Below are 18,000 nucleotides of genomic sequence, written 5' to 3' on the forward strand. Positions count from 1 at the left end.
AGTAAGTAAAACGGTGAACAAGACAGAAGAATAGAAGAATATGATGAAGACCATCCAACAAATGTTGTTTATGACTTTTTAAAAAAAAAAGATTTATTTATGCATATAAGAGCTGGGGTACAGGCCAGAGGTGTGGGGTGTGAGAGGATTCACCAGAGACAGAGCAGGGAACAGAACAGGCAGATTGACCGAAGTACACTGCTGAGGGGAGCAGCGGGCGAGTCAGGAGAGGTCTGCTGCACCATGTGGGTTGCTCACAGACAGCTTCATAGGTCTTAACCCCTTGCACCACCAGGGAGGCCCTGTTTATGACTTTTGCAAACTACTTGTTCCTAGGGCACTTTTCAGGGTCCATTAATGAGCAACCATGCAAATATCTGTCTCCCACCAGTTGATTACGCATGAGGAGGAAAGAAACCATGTCTTCTGCTTGCAGTTGTATCTGCAGAAGCCTGGAACATGGTAGGCACTGAAATATTTGAAGTATTTGTTGCCTGTCTCACTCTTTACTTGGTGAATTCTTAAAGAAATGAGGAAATGGTCAGGGAAGGTGAAAAATAATGAGTAAGGGGAAGCCATAGGCTACAGATGAAAGACACAATGACACAATTGCTGAGACTTCAAGAAGAAATACCAATGTCTTGGCTAATGCTATTCAACTTTCCTGATCCTGAAACTGAGCATGAAGGCAAAGAGGTAGCTTAGGCTGCTTAGTTTTGAATTACCTACCAAAGCTGTTTAGATCAACTGACTTTATCCCAGAGGATCCTGAGATCATAATTTGAAAAAGCATTCTTGGAGATCTTGCTTAAAATTTGACAAATAAAATCAGTTACAACCCTGAGGTGGTACAGGGGCTCATAGGGGGAAGAGTTCTTTAAACAGTGTGCTTCCTGAATGCATTTAGAGTTGTATTTGATTTATAAAAAATACGAGTATTTTCCAGAAATTTTGAGTGCTGCTAATTTAAAAAATAAGAACAAGCCAAGGGGCCTCTCTGGTGATCCAGGGGTTAAAGTCTCAGTGCTATAAAGCTATTGCCAGCCATTGCAGCATGAGTTCGATCCCCGGCCAGGGAGCTACCCATATGGCACACATAGCAGACCTCTCCTGTCTCGCCCACTGCTCCCCTCCGCAGCGTATTTTAGTAGATCTGCCTATTCTGCTCCCCACTCTATCTCTGCTGAATCCTTTTACTCCCTGCACCTCTGGCCTACGCCCCAGTTCTTATATGCATAAATAAATAAAAATAATTTTTTTTAAATAAAAAGAACAAGTTAAGGTCAGGACATTCTACACCCTGAGGTTCCTACCTTGCTCCTTCCTAACTTTCCTCTCTGGAAATATGGATAGTTCTTCTTTTCACTCAGCGGTCCATAAGAGGGCGCTGCACTCCCTTCAAAGCTCACAGCCTGTATCAGCACTGGGAAAACTGGGTAGCTACAAACCCATCAGAAAATAAGGTGAGGACCTCCGCGGTGACGCAGCGGTTGAGCGCTGGGTTGCGAAGCTGCCCGCAGCTTCTGCAGTGACGGTTCGATTCCCGGTTGCTCCCAGGCCACCGGCGGAGGGTCCCGCATGGCGCGCAGACCTTTCCTGCCGCCCGCTGCTCCCCTCAGCAGTGTACCTCGGTTTCTGCTGCCTGCTCTGCTCCCTGCTCTGGCTCGGTGAATTCCCTCACCCTCCTGCGCTTCTGACTGTACCCAGTGCTTTATTATAAATAAATAAATAAGTCTTAAAAAAAAAAAGAAAATAAGGTGAATTGGTGCAAGCACTGAATTTTTACAGGTAATGAGAGCCAGTGAGTCACTTTAAGAAATGCAAATAAAGTGTTTTGTAGTCATTAAATGTCATTGTCATTCTTCCTTAACAATCTTGATCATTCAGATTAACATTAACATTTAAGGTTTCCTTGGGGCCTCCCCGGTGGCGCAGCGGTTGAGCGCTGGGTTGCGAAGCTGCGCGCGGCCTCTGCGGTGCCGGTTCGATCCCCGGCAGCTCCCCGGCCACCGGAGGAGGGTCCCACATGGCGCGCAGACCTCTCCTGCCGCCCGCTGCTCCCCTCAGCAGTGTACTTCGGTCCTTCTGCCTGCTCTGCTCCCTGCTCTGGCTCTGGTGAATTCTCTCACCCTCCCGCACTTCTGACTGTACCCAGTGCATGTATAAACAAAAAACAAAACAAACAAACCAGTAAAACAAGTAAATAAAGCATGCCTCTATTAAAAAAAAAAAACATTTAAGGTTTCCACCATAAAATATATAGAAGGAAATATAGGCGAAACACTACGGGATTTGCACATCAAAGACATCTTTACAGACACATCACCCAAAGCAGTGATAGTGAAGGCAAAGATAAACAGCTGGGACTACATCAAATTAAAGAGCTTCTGCACAGCAAAAGAGACAATAACAAAAATAAAGAGAAATCCCACCAACTGGGAGAACATTTTTGCACCCAACACTAATGATAAAGGACTGATCACAAAAATCTGCAAAGAGCTGATGAGACTCAGCAACAACAAAGAAAATAATCCAGTCAAAAAATGGGCAGAAGAGCTAAAAAGAAACTTCTCTGAAGAGGAAATGCAAATGGCCAACAGGCATATGAAAAAATGTTCAACATCACTTGTCATCAGGGAAATGCAAATCAAAACTACCATGAGATACCATCTTACACCAGTGAGAATGGCACATATTAAAAAAACTAGCAACAACAAATGTTGGCGAGGGTGTGGAGAAAAAGGAACTCTTCTGCACTGTTGGTGGGAGTGCAAACTGGTCCAACCACTGTGGAAAGCTGTGTGGAGATTTCTGGACCTACTAAACATAGACCTTCCGTATGATCCAGCAATTCCACTCCTAGGTATTTACCCAAAGGACACAGAAACATCAATTCCAAAGAACACCTGCACCCCTATGTTTATAGCAGCACTGTTTACAATAGCTAAGCTTTGGAAACAACCCAAATGCCCCAAAATAGATGACTGGATCAAGAAGATGTGGTACATATATACCATGGAATATTACTCAGCATTCAAAAAAGATAAACACATGCAATTTGCAGCAACATGGATGGCGCTGGAAGGGATCATGCTCAGCGAAATAAGCCAAAAAGAAAAAGAAAAATACCAGATGGTCTCACTCATAGCAGGAATCTAGAAAACTTAAATAAGGGACCAGGAAAATGAATAACTATAAGAAAGTGAAAATCAAAATCAACAAAAAACTATGAACCAGAGACACTTTTAGGGGGGCGGGGGCGGGAGGGGAGGGATTGGGGTCAGAATGGGGGGGCTGCAATTGTATGGGGAATATAACAATAAAATTTATTAAAAAAAAAAAGAAAAAAAAGAAAACCTTAGTAAATTGTCTATCCTTTGTCTAATTTTGAATCTAATTGTATCTTTGATAAAAAGTAAAGTATTAGTATCATGTAAAAAAAAAAAAACATTTAAGGTTTCCAGTATTTACCTCATTCCTAGTCAATAACACTACATTTACTCTATTACACCTTGTGCCAGATGCTAGGTACTGCTAATTTTATATAAATAACATTATAAATAATATAAATAAAGGGCCTCCCTGGTGGCACAAGGGGTTAAGCACAGCACTGTGAAGCTATCCGCAGCCTCTGTAGCTCCTCTCCTGTCTCCTCTGCAGTTCCCCTCAGCAGTGTATTTCAGTAGATCTGCCTGTTCTGCTCCCCCATCTCTGGTGAATCCTTTTATCTCCTGCACCTCTGCCCTACACCCCAGTTCTTCTGTGCAAAAATAAATAAAATATTTTAAAAAGAAATGTAATTTTTGGCACCCACTTACTGAACAAGAGCCCTCTGAATATCCAATATCCACTTAGGATTCAAACAAACATATAGCAAATTAGGTATGGAAAGGAGTTTCCTGAACTTGATAAAGCTTCCAGCAAAACTTAAGGCACAGAGTACAGAAAATCTTTGGGCAATGACAAATCTTTGGGCAAATCTGAGAAAATCTCAGATTTCAAAGTGGAACATTGGAAGCAGCCACCTTACAGTTAGGAATATGCACATTATGAAAACTACTAGTCAACACTGTACAGAATGTCTTAGCTAATGTGGTAAGAAAAGACAGACCTCCTTGGTGGCACAGGTGTTAAAGACGCAGCCACTATCAAGTTATCGCCAGCTACAGCAGCACTAGTTTGATGAGTTTGATCCCGCAGGCCAGGGAGCTAACACACATGGCGCAGCAGACCTCTCGTGTAGTTCCCACTGCTCCCCTCAGCAGTGTATTTCAGTAGATCTGCCTGTTCTGCTCCCCACTCTGTCTCTGGTGACTCCTTTCACCACTACCACCCCCACCTCTGGCCTATACCCCAGTTCTTGTACACATAAATAAATCAATCCTTGGGCCTCCCCGGTGGCGCAGCGGTTGAGCGCTGGGTTACGAAGCTGCACTCAGCCTCTGCAGCGCTGGTTCGATCCCCGGCTGCTCCCCGGCCACCAGAGGAGGGTCCCACATGGCGCGCAGACCTCTCCTGCTGCCCGCTGCTCCGCTCAGCAGTGTACTTCAGTCCTTCTGCCTGCTCTGCTCCCCGCTCTGGCTCTGGTGAATTCTCTCACCCTCCCGATCTTCTGACTGTACCCAGTGCATGTATAAACAAAACAAACAAACAAATAAAATAAATAAATAAATAAAGCATGCCTCTAAAAAAATAAAAAATAAAAAAAAAAAATCAATCCTTAAAATGAAAAGAAAAGACAAATTAGTGGTGTAATTTGTGGTGTAATTGGAAAAGATTTGCAAGTGATTTGACTATCTTCTGGGGGAAAAATGAAGTTAGAAAAACAATGGTTGGTGGAAGATCAAAATATATCAACAACTTTCCCATATGCCCAAAATACGAATTTAAGTTGAATACCCAAAATACCGATAGTAACAACACCTAGATTCTCCCATGATTTAGAATATGCAAAGCCTCTTGTGGAGAAATTATAAAGCTTTCTTGAGGACAGCAAAGAAGACTTCAAAAAATAGAGGCCCCCCTGGTGGCACAAAGGGTTAAGATGCAACTTATGAAGCTATCAGCAGCCATTGTAGCACGAGTTTGATCCTCCACCAGGGAGCTACCCACATGGCACAGCGGACCTCTCCTGACTCACCCTCTGCTCCCCTCAGCAGTGTATTTCAGTCACTGTATTTCAGTATTTCAGTGTATTTCTGCCTGTTCTGTTCCCCACTCTGTCTCTGGTGAATCCTCTCAATCCCCACACCTCTGACCTGTACCCCAGTTCTTGTATGAATAAATGAATAAATCTTGAAAGAAAGAAAGAAAGAAAGAAAGAAAGAAAGAAAGAAAGAAAGAAAGAAAGAAAGAAAGAAAGAAAGAAAGAAAGAAAGAAAGAAAGAAAGAAAGAAAGAAAGAAAGAAAGAAAGAAAGAAAGAAAGAAAGAAAGAAAGAAAGAAAGAAAGAAAGAAAGAAAGAAAGAAAGAAAGAAAGAAAGAAAGAAAGAAAGAAAGAAAGAAAGAAACCAGAAGAAAAAAGAAAAATACTGGATGGTCTCACTCATAGCAGGAATTTAGAAAACCCAAATAAGGGATCAGGAAAAAGACTAATTATAATAAAGTAAAAATCAAAATCAACAGGCAACTAACTATAAACCAGAGACACACTACAGGCGGGGAGAAGGGAGTAGAATCAAAACAAGGGTGGTGGGAATTTTATGGAGACTATACCCAAGATGAAAATGCATACATTGTACAAAAATGAAAAATGATATAAAATATGTAAAATTAAAAAAATTAAAAAGAAAAAAGAAATGGCTTGAAAAATAATTGGGCAGCAATGAGTTATTCACATAAAAATTAAATTCCTATCTCATACCACATATACCAACAAATTCCAAATGGACTTAAAAATAGTGCAAAAACAATACTTTAGGGCATCCCTAGTGGTGCAAGGGGTTAAGATGCAAACCTTTGAAGTTGTCCACAGTCTCTGCAGCACAATTTCGATCCCCCTGCCAGCAAGGGAGAAACCCACATGGCGGGACAGCCTCTCCTGACTCACCCGCTACTCCCCTCAGCAGTGTACTTCAGTCAGTCTGCCTGTTCTGTTCCCCACTCTGTCTCTGGTGAATCTTCTCACCCCCCCCCCACACCTCTGGCCTGTACCCCAGCTCTTGTATGCATAAATAAATAAATATTTTTAAAAACAATACTTAAACATATTTAAAGAAAAATAATTTTAAAAATTGGGGCCAGTCCTCCCTGGTGGCGCACGGGGTTAAGATGCAATCTATGAAGCTAACCTCAGCCACTGCAGCATGAGTTCCATCCCTGGCCAGGGAGCAACACACATGGCGCAGCAGACCTCTCCTGACTCACCTGCTGCTCCCCTCAGCAGTGTATTTCAGTCAATCTACCTGTTCTGTTCCCTACTCTGTCTCTGGTGGATCCTCTCACTGCCTGCATCTCTAGCCTGTACCCCCATTCTTGTATGCATAAATAAATATTTAAAAAATAAAAATAAAAAAATAAAAATTGGGGCATCCCTGCTGGCACATGGGGTTAAAGACACACTATCAAGCTGTTGCCAGCCACTTCAGCACAAGTTCGATCCCTGGGCAGGAAGCTACCCACATGGCACAGCAGACCTCTCCTGTCTTGCCCACTGCTCCCCTCAGCAGTGTATTTTAGGAGATCTGCCTATTCTGCTCCTCGCTCTGTCTCTGGTGAATCCTCTCACCCCTTTCTCTGCACCTCTGGTCTATACCCCACCTCTTGCATGCATAAATAAATAAACCTTTAAAAACTATGTTTTTAAATTTCTTGATGTCTCTATTAGTCTGGATTCTTGATTCTGACAGAACCATCAAGTACTAACTCTAGTTAACTTAGAAAGGAACAATTTATGGTCAGGAGAAAATAACTTAACAAATGAGCAGGATGCAGAGGATGGAGCAAGAACAAAAAGTCCATCTTAAATATGATGCAAAAAGGAAGAACCACCAAGAAGAGCGATGAATTTGATTGTGTGTAGATCTATACAGAACTCTAAGAAAACAGCGCAATAAGATTTGTTATAACCACTTGGAGATTTGGCAGTATTCAGTAAAGCTGTGCCTATCCTATAAGATTTGGTAAGTTCTCCTCCTGGAGAAATATACATACGTGTGCTCAAGAGGACAATTAGAGTGCACATTGCAGTCTTATCTGTAATTCAGCGAAATTGGAAACCATCCAAACATCTGTCAACAGTGGAAGAGGTAAAACAACATGAAAGTCCTGAAGGGGAAAATAAAATTGCAGAATATAGGCAACATTATTTCATTTATACATAGACCATTGCTGCAAATATATATATATATATATATATATGTATACATATATTTTTTGTATCAGTAAGAGGGGACTGAAGTGCACAGTAGAATTGAGTTTTCTCTGTAAGTTCTATTTTTATAAAAGATTATATTTAGGTAGTTAACAAAGAAATGAGTGTGGCCCACAGGGCTTACATGGCCTGGGCCCCTGATAACCTCTTGGTTTAGCCTCTTCTGATACAATGTTCCTCCTCCCTCAATTTCATCCAGACTTGCTTTCCAGTGCCACAGGGCCTTTATACATGATGCTTCCTCTGCCAATTTTTATCTCGTCTACCCTCACCTAGTTTACACTTAATTCCTTTGGATGTTCATGGGAAGATCAGTTACTCAAGAATGTTTTCTTGGGGCTCTGACATAGGTCAAGCTTGCTCCTTGTTTTGTCTGAACACCCCACCTCATATCTGGCATGGGACATTCAAGAAATATTTGTTGAAGCATTAAAGACTGACGGCTATAACTTTATGCACTTTCCTAAAATAGTTGTTTTGAAGCCTCAAACCTAACATATTCTAAATCATCATCCCTGCCCATTGATAACATCAGATTCCTCTGGAATTCCCTGTTCTGGCTGTTGAAGCTCTGAAACCACCCACAGCTTCATTTTTAATTATTCATCCTTCCTATCTAATCACCTGTCTCTTTAGCTGTAGCTGTAGCTTCTTTCCAGTCTCATAGCCACCTACGTAATCTGAACTGGTATCCTCTCTCACTTGCCTACTGCTCCAGCCTTTCATTGGACCCTCCCCCACCTACTCTCATTGCCTAGTCAAGCAATTGCCACCTAGCATCTACAGCCCTGACTACCAATTGTGTGACCCTCACCTGCCTGCCACTCAGCACAGTGTAACATTGCTGCAGCATCATGCTTACCAGTAGAGTGACTAATGGCCCCAGATTACCTGGGACAAAGGAGTCCCTCTTGGATACCAGCCTCTCAGTATTCAAACTGGAAAAGTCCCAGGTAAATTATTTTTTTAAAAGATTTATGTATTTATGCATACAAGAACCAGGGTGTAAGCCAGAGGTATGGGGCTGAGAGGATTCACCAGAGAGAGTGGGGAGCAGAACATGCAGATCTAAAATACACTGCTGAGGGGAGCAGAGGGCAAGACTGGGAAGTCTGCCATATCATGTGGTTAGCCGGCTGGCTGCCAATAGCTTCATAGTGCTGAGACTTAACCCCTTGCACCACCAGGGAGGCCCAAGTCCCGGGCAAATTAAACCAAGATGAATTGGTCACCCTAGTCCCTCTGCTAGGTTGTACTCTCAATGAAGGCAGAGATCATTTGGGGCTTATTCATTGTCATAACCCGAATCCTAGCACAGCAAGGACTAGCAAGAAGTTATCGTGGAGTCAGAAAATGAATATACTTACCTTTGTTGGTTCAGGAGCTCACACAGGGCCCAGCACCCAGCAGGTAACCAAGCACCATTTTTGCAGCTAAGAAACTGTTCACCTGACCTATTTGTACTGAATCAACTAAACCTGACAAGAACAGGACTCCAACCACTCTGAACCCTTGACAAGACCAGGGCTCAAGCACCACTTTGACTTAGGCTGCGTGGCTCCTGGCAAACACTACACATAAATTCTGTGGACTCTAAATTAGATTGATGTTTCTGGAACTTTCACTGATACACACATTAATACCCCTTTCTTCTCCCCCTCCCCCACCTCTGATATCCTTTCTCACAAAAGCAATGGTGGAGTGAGAACAGCTGCTGTGGGGTGGAATCCAAACTCCCCCACTCAGTGGTCATGTGACTGTGGACGAGTCACTTCCTCTGAACCTTTGCTTCTCATCTGTAAATAATTCAGGATTGTCCTTTTGAGCTCACAGCCCTACTGATAAACAAGTGGAAATATGTAGAAACACTCTACAAATGCTAAAAGATTATCCAGATATTTACAATTCCTAGTCCTCCCCCACTAAGTAATGTAGCCAACCTCAATCTATTTTCTTGTTCCTTAAAATCCTTAGGATGAGGACCAGAACAAGTAGCTAGGGCAGCCTCCAGGTGGATTAAGGGAAGTTGCACAGAAGGGGGCATCAGGTTTTCCCCAGAAGCGAGTGAATCTGTGAAATCCCCTATAGCTGGGACCTTACTTCTTTCCTTTTTCATCTGCACCGCCCCCCCCCCCCCCAGAAGAGTTGACTGATGAGACTAATCTGGGCAGTATATTGCCTTTGTACAAATTCTTTAGGTCTTTTGCCTAAGAAGATTCCCAAGAAGCCTTTTAATATCCAGTGACCTAAATAAAAGGCTCAGTCTGTATTATAGTAGCACATAAAAATGGCCAGATAGATTTGCTCTGAATATGAAAGCCATGTCGGAGATGGTTTGCCTTCAAATATCAGTATACATATATGAAATTAATCTCAGGGAGTCCTAGGAAAGATGTCAAAAGAGTTAGGTCATTGTCTTTGAAGCAGATGAAACTGACAAAGTGAGCCCTGTGTGGCTGGGTCTATGGGGAAAAAGATGCCCTACATATCCAGATGCAGAGTTAACTGGTTTCAAATACAAGTCTAACTAAAGCAAAAATTTGAAAGCATTTCAGAAGAGTCCTTTCTGTCCCTGGGTTCAGGACCTCCAGCTGAAAGCCTAGGTGGAAGACACTAGTTAGTTTGTTTTTTATTTTCATTGGAAAGTTACAAGGCTGTTTATCAACAAAATGGCTGTTCAGGGCAGAGATATCCAGTGGTTTCTATGTACAGGCCCATTCCTAGGGTCTACATCTCCAGAAGGGCCTCTGATAGCCCTTTCCCAGCCCTCCAAGATCCAATCACAGAGATACCTGACGTCAGCACCTGCTTTCACCCCAAAGGGAGGCAGTGGCTGCTGTTGTGGGACCCAGTCCTAGTCTCGGCATAGCAGGTGGGGGACTTTCTCCTTTCCGCACCCCCTCCTAAGCAGTTCTCGGGGTCTTCTCTTCATGGGCTCCCATTTTGCCCTTCTTTTCTTCCGAGTTGTCATTTAGCACTGAGGTGTCCTGGCCTCTTACTAGAGCACAAGCACTTGCTCTGTGTCCTTTGTTTTTGTCCTGTTTTTTGTACTTAAATGACAATACTCTCCATCGGACCGTATTTTTGCTCAAGAAACAAAAGTGGCTCAACAAGTGCAGTTCTGCTGGTCAATCTGCTTCCGGCAGGGTTCCATGGTGACAGCAACACCCACCCCGCTCCGGCCGGATGTCATGCTGGTGACCTCACTCCAGGTGTCCGTGTCTGGGTCATAGCACTCCACACTGTCCAGGAACGTGTGGCCATCGTAGCCTCCTGCAGGGAGAGCGGAGGGCAAGGTCACTCCCTCCGAGGACAGGGTAAGAAAGAGGAGGAAGAAGCCTCGAGGAGCCTTCTGGCCAGGATTGGAGCATTAGTCCTGTCCACCCAGGTACCCATCCCCGGGGCCTCACCAAGGACGTAGATTCTCCCCTGGTGCACAGTAATGCCTAGGGCACTTCGCCGATGCTTCATGGGGGCTACGAAAGTCCACATTTCCGTCTCCACGTCGTATCGCTCCACACTGTTTAGCTGGTCCTGCCCATCATAGCCCCCAGCAGCGTAGATACAGTTGTGCAGGACGCAGACTCCTAGAGCACACCATGTAGAGAAGGTGGCTGCTCCAGGGCCTGGCCCCAGTCACCACCTTCTTGGGGGGCCCTCCCCTCACTCCTCTCCTGAGAGACCCTTCAGAAACAAAGCTGGGAGCAGCAATCCGTCTGCCCACCTGTGACTGTGCAGGTGCCTCTTTTCACCAACTCTCTCCCTCCACAGGGCAGCAGCCACCTGTCTGCCAGTGACCTGTACCATGCCAGGACTTCTCCTAACTGACCTCCCTCAGTGGAGGCCGCTCTCCTTAAGGCCGCCCGCCTGCAACCATGCAGGCCTCTCTCAGCAAACCTGTCCCTTCTGGGCAGTTCTTCCTGCCCGCTTGTGTCTATGCAAGTGTCTTTTACTGTTTTATCCCTTCCCTAATAAACCTGCCTTTTTTTTTTTTTTTTTTTTTTAAAGAATTATTTATTTATTTATTTACTTATACAAGCCCCGGGCACAGTCAGAGGAGCGGGAGGCTGAGAGAATCCACCAGTCAGAGCGGGGAGCAGCGCAGGCAGACAGATGAAAGAATCTACTGAGGGGAGCAGCAGGCGCAGCAGGAGAGGTCAGTGTGCCACGTGGGACCCTCACCAGCGGCCAGGGATTGAACCGGTGGCCGGGATTGAACCGGCGCTGCAGCGGCTGCGGGCAGCTTCGCAGCCCAGCGCTCAACTGCTGCGCCACCAGGGAGGCCCTAAACCTGACTTTTAAATTAAAAAAAGAAAAAGAAACAAAGCTGGGGGACAGAAGCTTGGAGTCTGTCAGAATCTAGCCCTCTGTGGGCCCACGGGATTCAAAGTTGAAACGGAAGCCGCACTTAGGCCTAGCTAGATTTTGCCCCAGGGTGGAGGGTGTTCCTTCAGGCTCCCCTCCCCACAGACCCTGCCCACCTGCCCCACTCCGGATGGTTTTCATGGGTGTGATCATTCGCCACTCGTTCCTCTCTGGGTAGTAACACTCGGCTGAGTTGAGGCGGTTTGTCCCATCGAAGCCCCCGACAGCATAGAGCAGACGGTTGAGGACAGCTACTCCCACCCCAATCCTTCTCGTCAGCATTGGGGCCACCAAGTGCCACTCGTCCCGCTCTGGCTCATACCTGTAGGGTCATAATAACAATGACAATAGCGATCATCACCGACTTGTGTGGAACACTGACTCTGCTAGCTCTTTGTACATTTGATCTTTAATCCTCACAACCATTCTCCAAGGAGCAAGCCATGAGTAGTTCCATTTTCCAGATGGAAACTGAGGTTTGCAGCTGTCATCTGCTCAAGGTCACATGCACACCTGCTGGACCCTGGTGCCTAAATCACACCTCTGCCAGGCCCTGGGCTGTTATTTGTGTTGTCACCAAGATCAACCCAGCCTGTTGGGTCAGGGTATCCTCATTATCACCCACCACTTCACAGATGACAAGATGGAGGCACAGAGAGGTAAAGTGGCATCAAGGAGTGGCAGAGCTAGGGTCTGTGCCAGCCCTGTAAGTGCCCAGAACCCCAATTCTAACAATCAAGTGATGTCCCAGAAACAGTTTTCTCAAGTGAGCATCAAAGTGTGATGCTCAAAGATGGATGACCATACCATGTCCCAGTTGGCCTGAGCACTGGACACTGCCAGTTCAACACCTGCACTCCTGGGATAATTAATAGTGTGCTTTTTTTTTTTTTTCCTCAAAAATGGCCTGCCAAGGGTACAGTGCCATCCCATGGTCTTATTCACAGACCATGTACATTAGAGGTCTTTGAGTTATTTGTTTAAAATTCCCATTTCCCAACCTCACCACAAACCCATCAATGCCAGATCTCTGGAATTTCCAGAGGAGGGCCGGGGAGTTCAACAAGTTCCATGACAACTGTATCCTGGATCACACTTCTGGAAAAGGAGAAGCAAAGGACCAGGCTACACAGGAGCCAAATATCCAAAATACTTGGCCTCTATACACAGGCTCCCCAGGCACTGATGTGTACTGCACAAAGGCACCACACTTGAGGCACTGTCCACATAAGTGACCTCACATACCCTGTTTAATACAATATAGGGGCAGATAGCAGTGAGGTACTATGTTTTAACAAAATTAGCACATTGCAGCAATCTCAAAAGGATGGAACTTCTTCCAGATCATCACAAAGTTGCTGTGTGGGTTTATGATAGCCCTATAAGCAGTTCCCAGGCCCAGATACATCACCTGAGGTAGTTTTGCTTGGACTTAAAGTTTCTACTCTTTGAAGGCGGGATGCAGAGACAAGCACTCAACAGCAAGGGGACTCCCCAGATCCAATGGCATGAGAGCTGTTTGCAGTGGGAGCCTGGGAGTCCACCCTCCTGGCCCTGCCACTCACCTCTCCACACTGTTGTGGTGGATGCAGCCATGGGAGCCGCCCACGGCATAGATGTGTCCATCAATGACCCCAACCCCAATTCGATTGCGCGGTACACTCATGGGGGCGCAGGGTGACCACTGGTTGGTCATGGGGTTGTAGCAGTCCAGGGCGCTGGAGTCGGTGTTGCCATCAGGGGAGTTGTTCCTGCCGCCCACAGCATAGAGCAGCCCTCCCACCACGCAGCCTGCCAGGCCACTACGGGGCACCTGCAGGTCTGCCAACCGGAGCCACGTGCCATCACTGGGGTTGTAGGCCTCCAGGTAGCTAAGGGACTGACGGAAGTAGCCACCAGCTGTGTAGATGAGCCGGCCCACCTTGGGCGCCCGGCAGGGCATCACCTGTGTGGGCTTGTGCAGAGTGAGCTCCTGGAAGATCTTGACCAGGTAGTCCTTGCAGCGGGAGTCCGATTGCAGGATCTCACACTTCTGCAGCTGCATTTGAAGGAAGTGGGGCGTGAGCGAGTGGCAGCGCACAGCCCGCAGCAGCGCCTGCACGTAGAAGCGCCGCTGCTCACAGTCATACTTGACCCAGTTGATACAAGCATGGAAGACCTCAGACTCGCAGCGCACATTCAGATCATCCCGGCTAATGAGGGTTACCAGCTGGCAGTGGGACAGGTTGAAGAACTCCTCTTGCTTGGCTACCTGTAGACAGAATTAGCAAGATGGGCACACTCCCATGTGTCCTCCCTCCACCCCTCAGTGGCATCAACGATATCACTCCACAGTTTCCTCATCTGTAAAATGGGGATTCAAATAGTATAAGCTTCATATGTTGTGATGATTAAATGAATTAATACCACACGCCAGGTAAAAAGTGACGTTTATGGGCTTCCCTGGTGGTGCAATCTATGAAGCTATCCACAGCCACTGCAGCACAAGTTCGATCCCTGGCCAAAGAGCTACCCACATGGCGCAGCAGACCTCTCCTGACTAACCTGCTGCTCCCCTCAGCAGTGTATTTCAATCAATCTGCTTGTTCTATTCCCCACTCTGTCTCTGGTGAATCCTCTCACCCCCCTGCATCTCTGGCCTGTAACCCCCTTCTTCTATGCATAAATCTTTTTTTTTTTTAAGATTTATTTATTGATTGATTGATTGATACATACATACAAGCACTGGGTACAGTCAGAAGCATGGGAGGGTGAGAGAATTCACCAGAGCCAGAGCGGGGAGCAGAGCAGGCAGAAGGACCGAAGTACACTGCTGAGGGGAGCAGCAGGCGGCAGGAGAGGTCTGCGCGCTATGTGGGACCCTCCTCTGGTGGCCGGGGAGCAGCCAGGGATCGAACCGGCGCTGCAGAGGCTGCGGGCAGCTTCACAACCCAGCGCTCAACTGCTGCGCCACCGGGGAGGCCCCTAAATAAATCTTTTTTAAAAAAGTGACATTTGTATCAAAAAATGTTTTTATAACATTACCTAATTTTTTTTTTACAACTTTATTATTTTTTAAATGGTTTCTGTTTTTTTTTTTTTTTTTTTTTTTTTTTAATATAAGCACTGGGTACAGTCAGAAGTGTGGGAGGGTAAGAGAATTCACCAGAGCCAGAGCGGGGAGCAGAACAGGCAGAAGGACAGAAGTACATTGCTGAGGGGTGCAATGGGCGCGGCAGGAGAGGTCTGCGCGCCATGTGGGACCCTCGCCAGTGGCCGGGGATCGAACTGGCGCTGCAGAGGCTGCGGGCAGCTTCACAACCCAGTGCTCAACCGCTGCGCCACCGGGAAGGCCCAACATTACCTAATTTTTTAATGAAATTACTTTTTAAAAAAACCCATTTAACTCAAAAAGGAAAAAGTAAAAGCAGGGCCTCCCTGGTGGCACAAGGGTTAAGATGCAACCTATAAAGCTATCTGCAGCCACTGCAGCACAAGTTCAATTCCCGGCCAGCCAAGGAGCAACCCACATGGTGCAGCAGACCTCTCCTGACTCGCCCACTGCTCCCCTCAGCAGTGTAGTTTGGTCAATCTGCCTGTTCTGTTCCTCACTCTGTCTCTGGTGAATCCTCTCACCCCCCGCGCCTCTGGCCTGTACCCCAGCTCTTGTATGCATAAATAAATAAATTTTTAAAAAAAAAAAGTAAAGCAAGGCAAAAAGTACAGGCACTGAAGAAAGCAGCCTGAGCTGCAGTTTTGGCCCACAAATTTCTAACCATGTGACCTTGGGCAAATATTTGAAATCCTCTGTGCCTTGGTCTTCCTCCTCTGTAAAAGGGGATTGTATGACACATCAGAACTACTTCTAGGGCATAAAGGGTCCCTGGGGAAATATTTCTTGTCCAATACTGATCTACATAAATAATTTTGGTTCTTCTACAATCAGCACAGTTCACCACCAATCTGAGACACCCCCCACCCACCCCACACAATTCCAGGAAAGAAACATTGTATAGGCCAGTGGATGAGCCCTATTTTCTGGACCACTTCTTAGAAGCCATAGGCCCTGTGCCTCCCTGGTGGCGCAAGCACAGCACCATGAAGCTATCCCCAGCCTCTGCAGCTCGAGTTCGATCCCCGGCCAACCAGGAGGTACCCACATGGCGCAGCAGACTCACCTGCTGCTCCCCTCAACAGTTTATTTCAGTCAATCTGCCTGTTCTGTTCCCCACTCTGTCTCTGGTGAATCCTCTCACCACCCGCACCTCTGGCCTGTACCCCAGTTCCTGCATGTATGCATAAATAAAAATCTTTAAAAAAAAAAAAAAAGCCCTAGGACTATTGTCACAATAAGGAATGGAGACAAGAGTAGTGTCCACCGAGGGAGTGCTAGTCACTGGAGCCAGACTGAAAATTTCTAGGAAGGCACTTCAAAGCATGGGGCTCTTCAAGGATGGTACTAAATCCTAGAATAGCTTTTAAATTCAATAATTTAAAAGATGGAAATCATTTAGAAAAGGTGCTGTCCCACAACAAATGCCCAACACTTATTATTCATCTCATGTGCCACCACCAATGGCACCCACCTAAGAATTCAGACTCATCATTGGATTTTTCAAGAACCCTTCTGTTATTTTCTGTTACCCTTCTGTTATGCCGAAAAACTTCCTCCACTTAAAAGTGAAAATGAAACCAAGGGTAAGGACAGCACTGCGTGCACCAAAGAAAACATATCTAAGGGTCACATTTATAGTCGACAGCACGTCACATGTGTGCGATGAGTATTTGCTGACTGCCTGAAATGTTGGGCTCAGCTCAGTGCACCCCAGGGCAGAGCTGCTCTCAAGTTCACTACACCCTGTCCCTACCCTTGTTCTCAAAGACCCATGAAGCCCTTACTTTCCTTGGCCACTTCCCAGCATTGCCCCTGATGTGCAGAATAGAAGCTCAGAACCCCATTTTTCCAGCTTCCCAGGAGATAGGTGATGAGCACTCATCTTTCCCTGGTCCTTCTGATACCACCCCCAAACCCTGGTTCCAGGTCCCCTCTTGCTCGCTCACCTCCCCAAAGTGCATGTAGATATACTCGCGGGCACGCTGGTGGAGCTCGGCACAGCCAATCTGCTCAGCAAAGTTGGCGATGCCGATGGCATTGCTCGGGTCCAGTTGCTGCACCAGGAAGTCACTGCAGGCACGAACCACGCTGTCGATCTGGTACATGACTGCACCATTCATGACATGGAGTACGCACTTCTCACCCATGGAGATGGAGGCTGTGTAGGCAAACTCAATGAGACGCTCCATGACTTTGGGGTGGATGCCCTCGATAGACACCACCTCCATTCCCTGCTCCCGCAGTCCATTGGTGAACATGGCCTTGAAAACAGGGCTGGATGAGGCCAGCACCACCTTGTGGGCCATGAACTGGGCAGCTGGTGCATCCTCATACTTGACCTGCAGCGTAACATCACACAGCTGCTGGCTGAGTCGTAGCTCATTCATGATGCCGAAGGCCTGCTTGGTGTGGTCCTCCAGAGTGTAGCTGAAGGTGCGGTTGCCATGCTGAGAGGGTGTCACCTCAGCCTTGCACTCGGTAGAAGCGTACATCACTGCGTCCCCTGCCCCCTCCGGGCGCTGTGATTGCAGGGGCAGAAATTGGTTGTGGGCCCCAGCCCCGCTAGGCCTGGATTCTGGCTGCATGGAGTTCCAGGTGACAAGGCACAACACCACCACTGACACTCAGGGGCCTGGAGGAGGGAGAGCACAGGGCTAGGGCCTGAGGCCAGATCTTCTCTTTTAAGATAAAGCAAATCTTAGATCAGTTTTCCATCCCAAGCCCAGGGTGAAGCAGCATCCATCTGCTCTTGCTAACTGCTCCGTGGCCTCCACAGCCCAAGGATCCATCTTAAAACATTGATTACATGATATCCCTTCTCTGCTCAGAATCCCCCCAACTCCCAATGGCATAAAGCATACAGCTCAACTCTTCAATGACTTGCAAGACCCTCTTCAGATAGCTGCTGTCTACCTCTCCCCTTTGCTCACTCTGTTTCAGCTATCCATCGAGTGGCCCTTCCTGTCATAGAACATGTCAAGTTCATTCCTTCATTCACCCCACCAACATTTATCGCACATTCACTGCATGCCAGGCCCTGTTCTAGGCACCGGTGAGCAAGAGACAGAAACTACCCTCCGGTAGCTGTTAGTTGGGGAGGGAAAGACCAGAAATAAACGAAGCAAGACTTGAGCAGAAAAGAGGGTCATGAAGAAAATGGCAGCAGCATC

The 18,000-nt window shown here is 46.5% G+C and overlaps 1 protein-coding gene across 1 annotated transcript; it reads right to left on the reverse strand.

The window, feature by feature from the left end:
* Positions 1 to 10,074: 10,074 nt before the first annotated feature.
* Positions 10,075 to 17,415, reverse strand: KEAP1 (kelch like ECH associated protein 1; the record flags this gene model as incomplete). The annotated part of the gene is made up of 5 exons (XM_084249687.1): positions 10,075 to 10,644; positions 10,782 to 10,958; positions 11,853 to 12,058; positions 13,302 to 13,987; positions 16,777 to 17,415. The coding sequence occupies 5 exons, from the start codon at positions 17,413 to 17,415 to the stop codon at positions 10,478 to 10,480; spliced, it is 1,875 nt and encodes a 624-aa protein (XP_084105813.1). The 3' UTR covers positions 10,075 to 10,477.
* Positions 17,416 to 18,000: the final 585 nt, after the last annotated feature.

The sequence above is a fragment of the Talpa europaea genome (assembly GCF_964194135.1).
Source record: "Talpa europaea genome assembly, chromosome: 12".
Classification (NCBI taxonomy): Eukaryota; Metazoa; Chordata; class Mammalia; order Eulipotyphla; family Talpidae; genus Talpa; species Talpa europaea.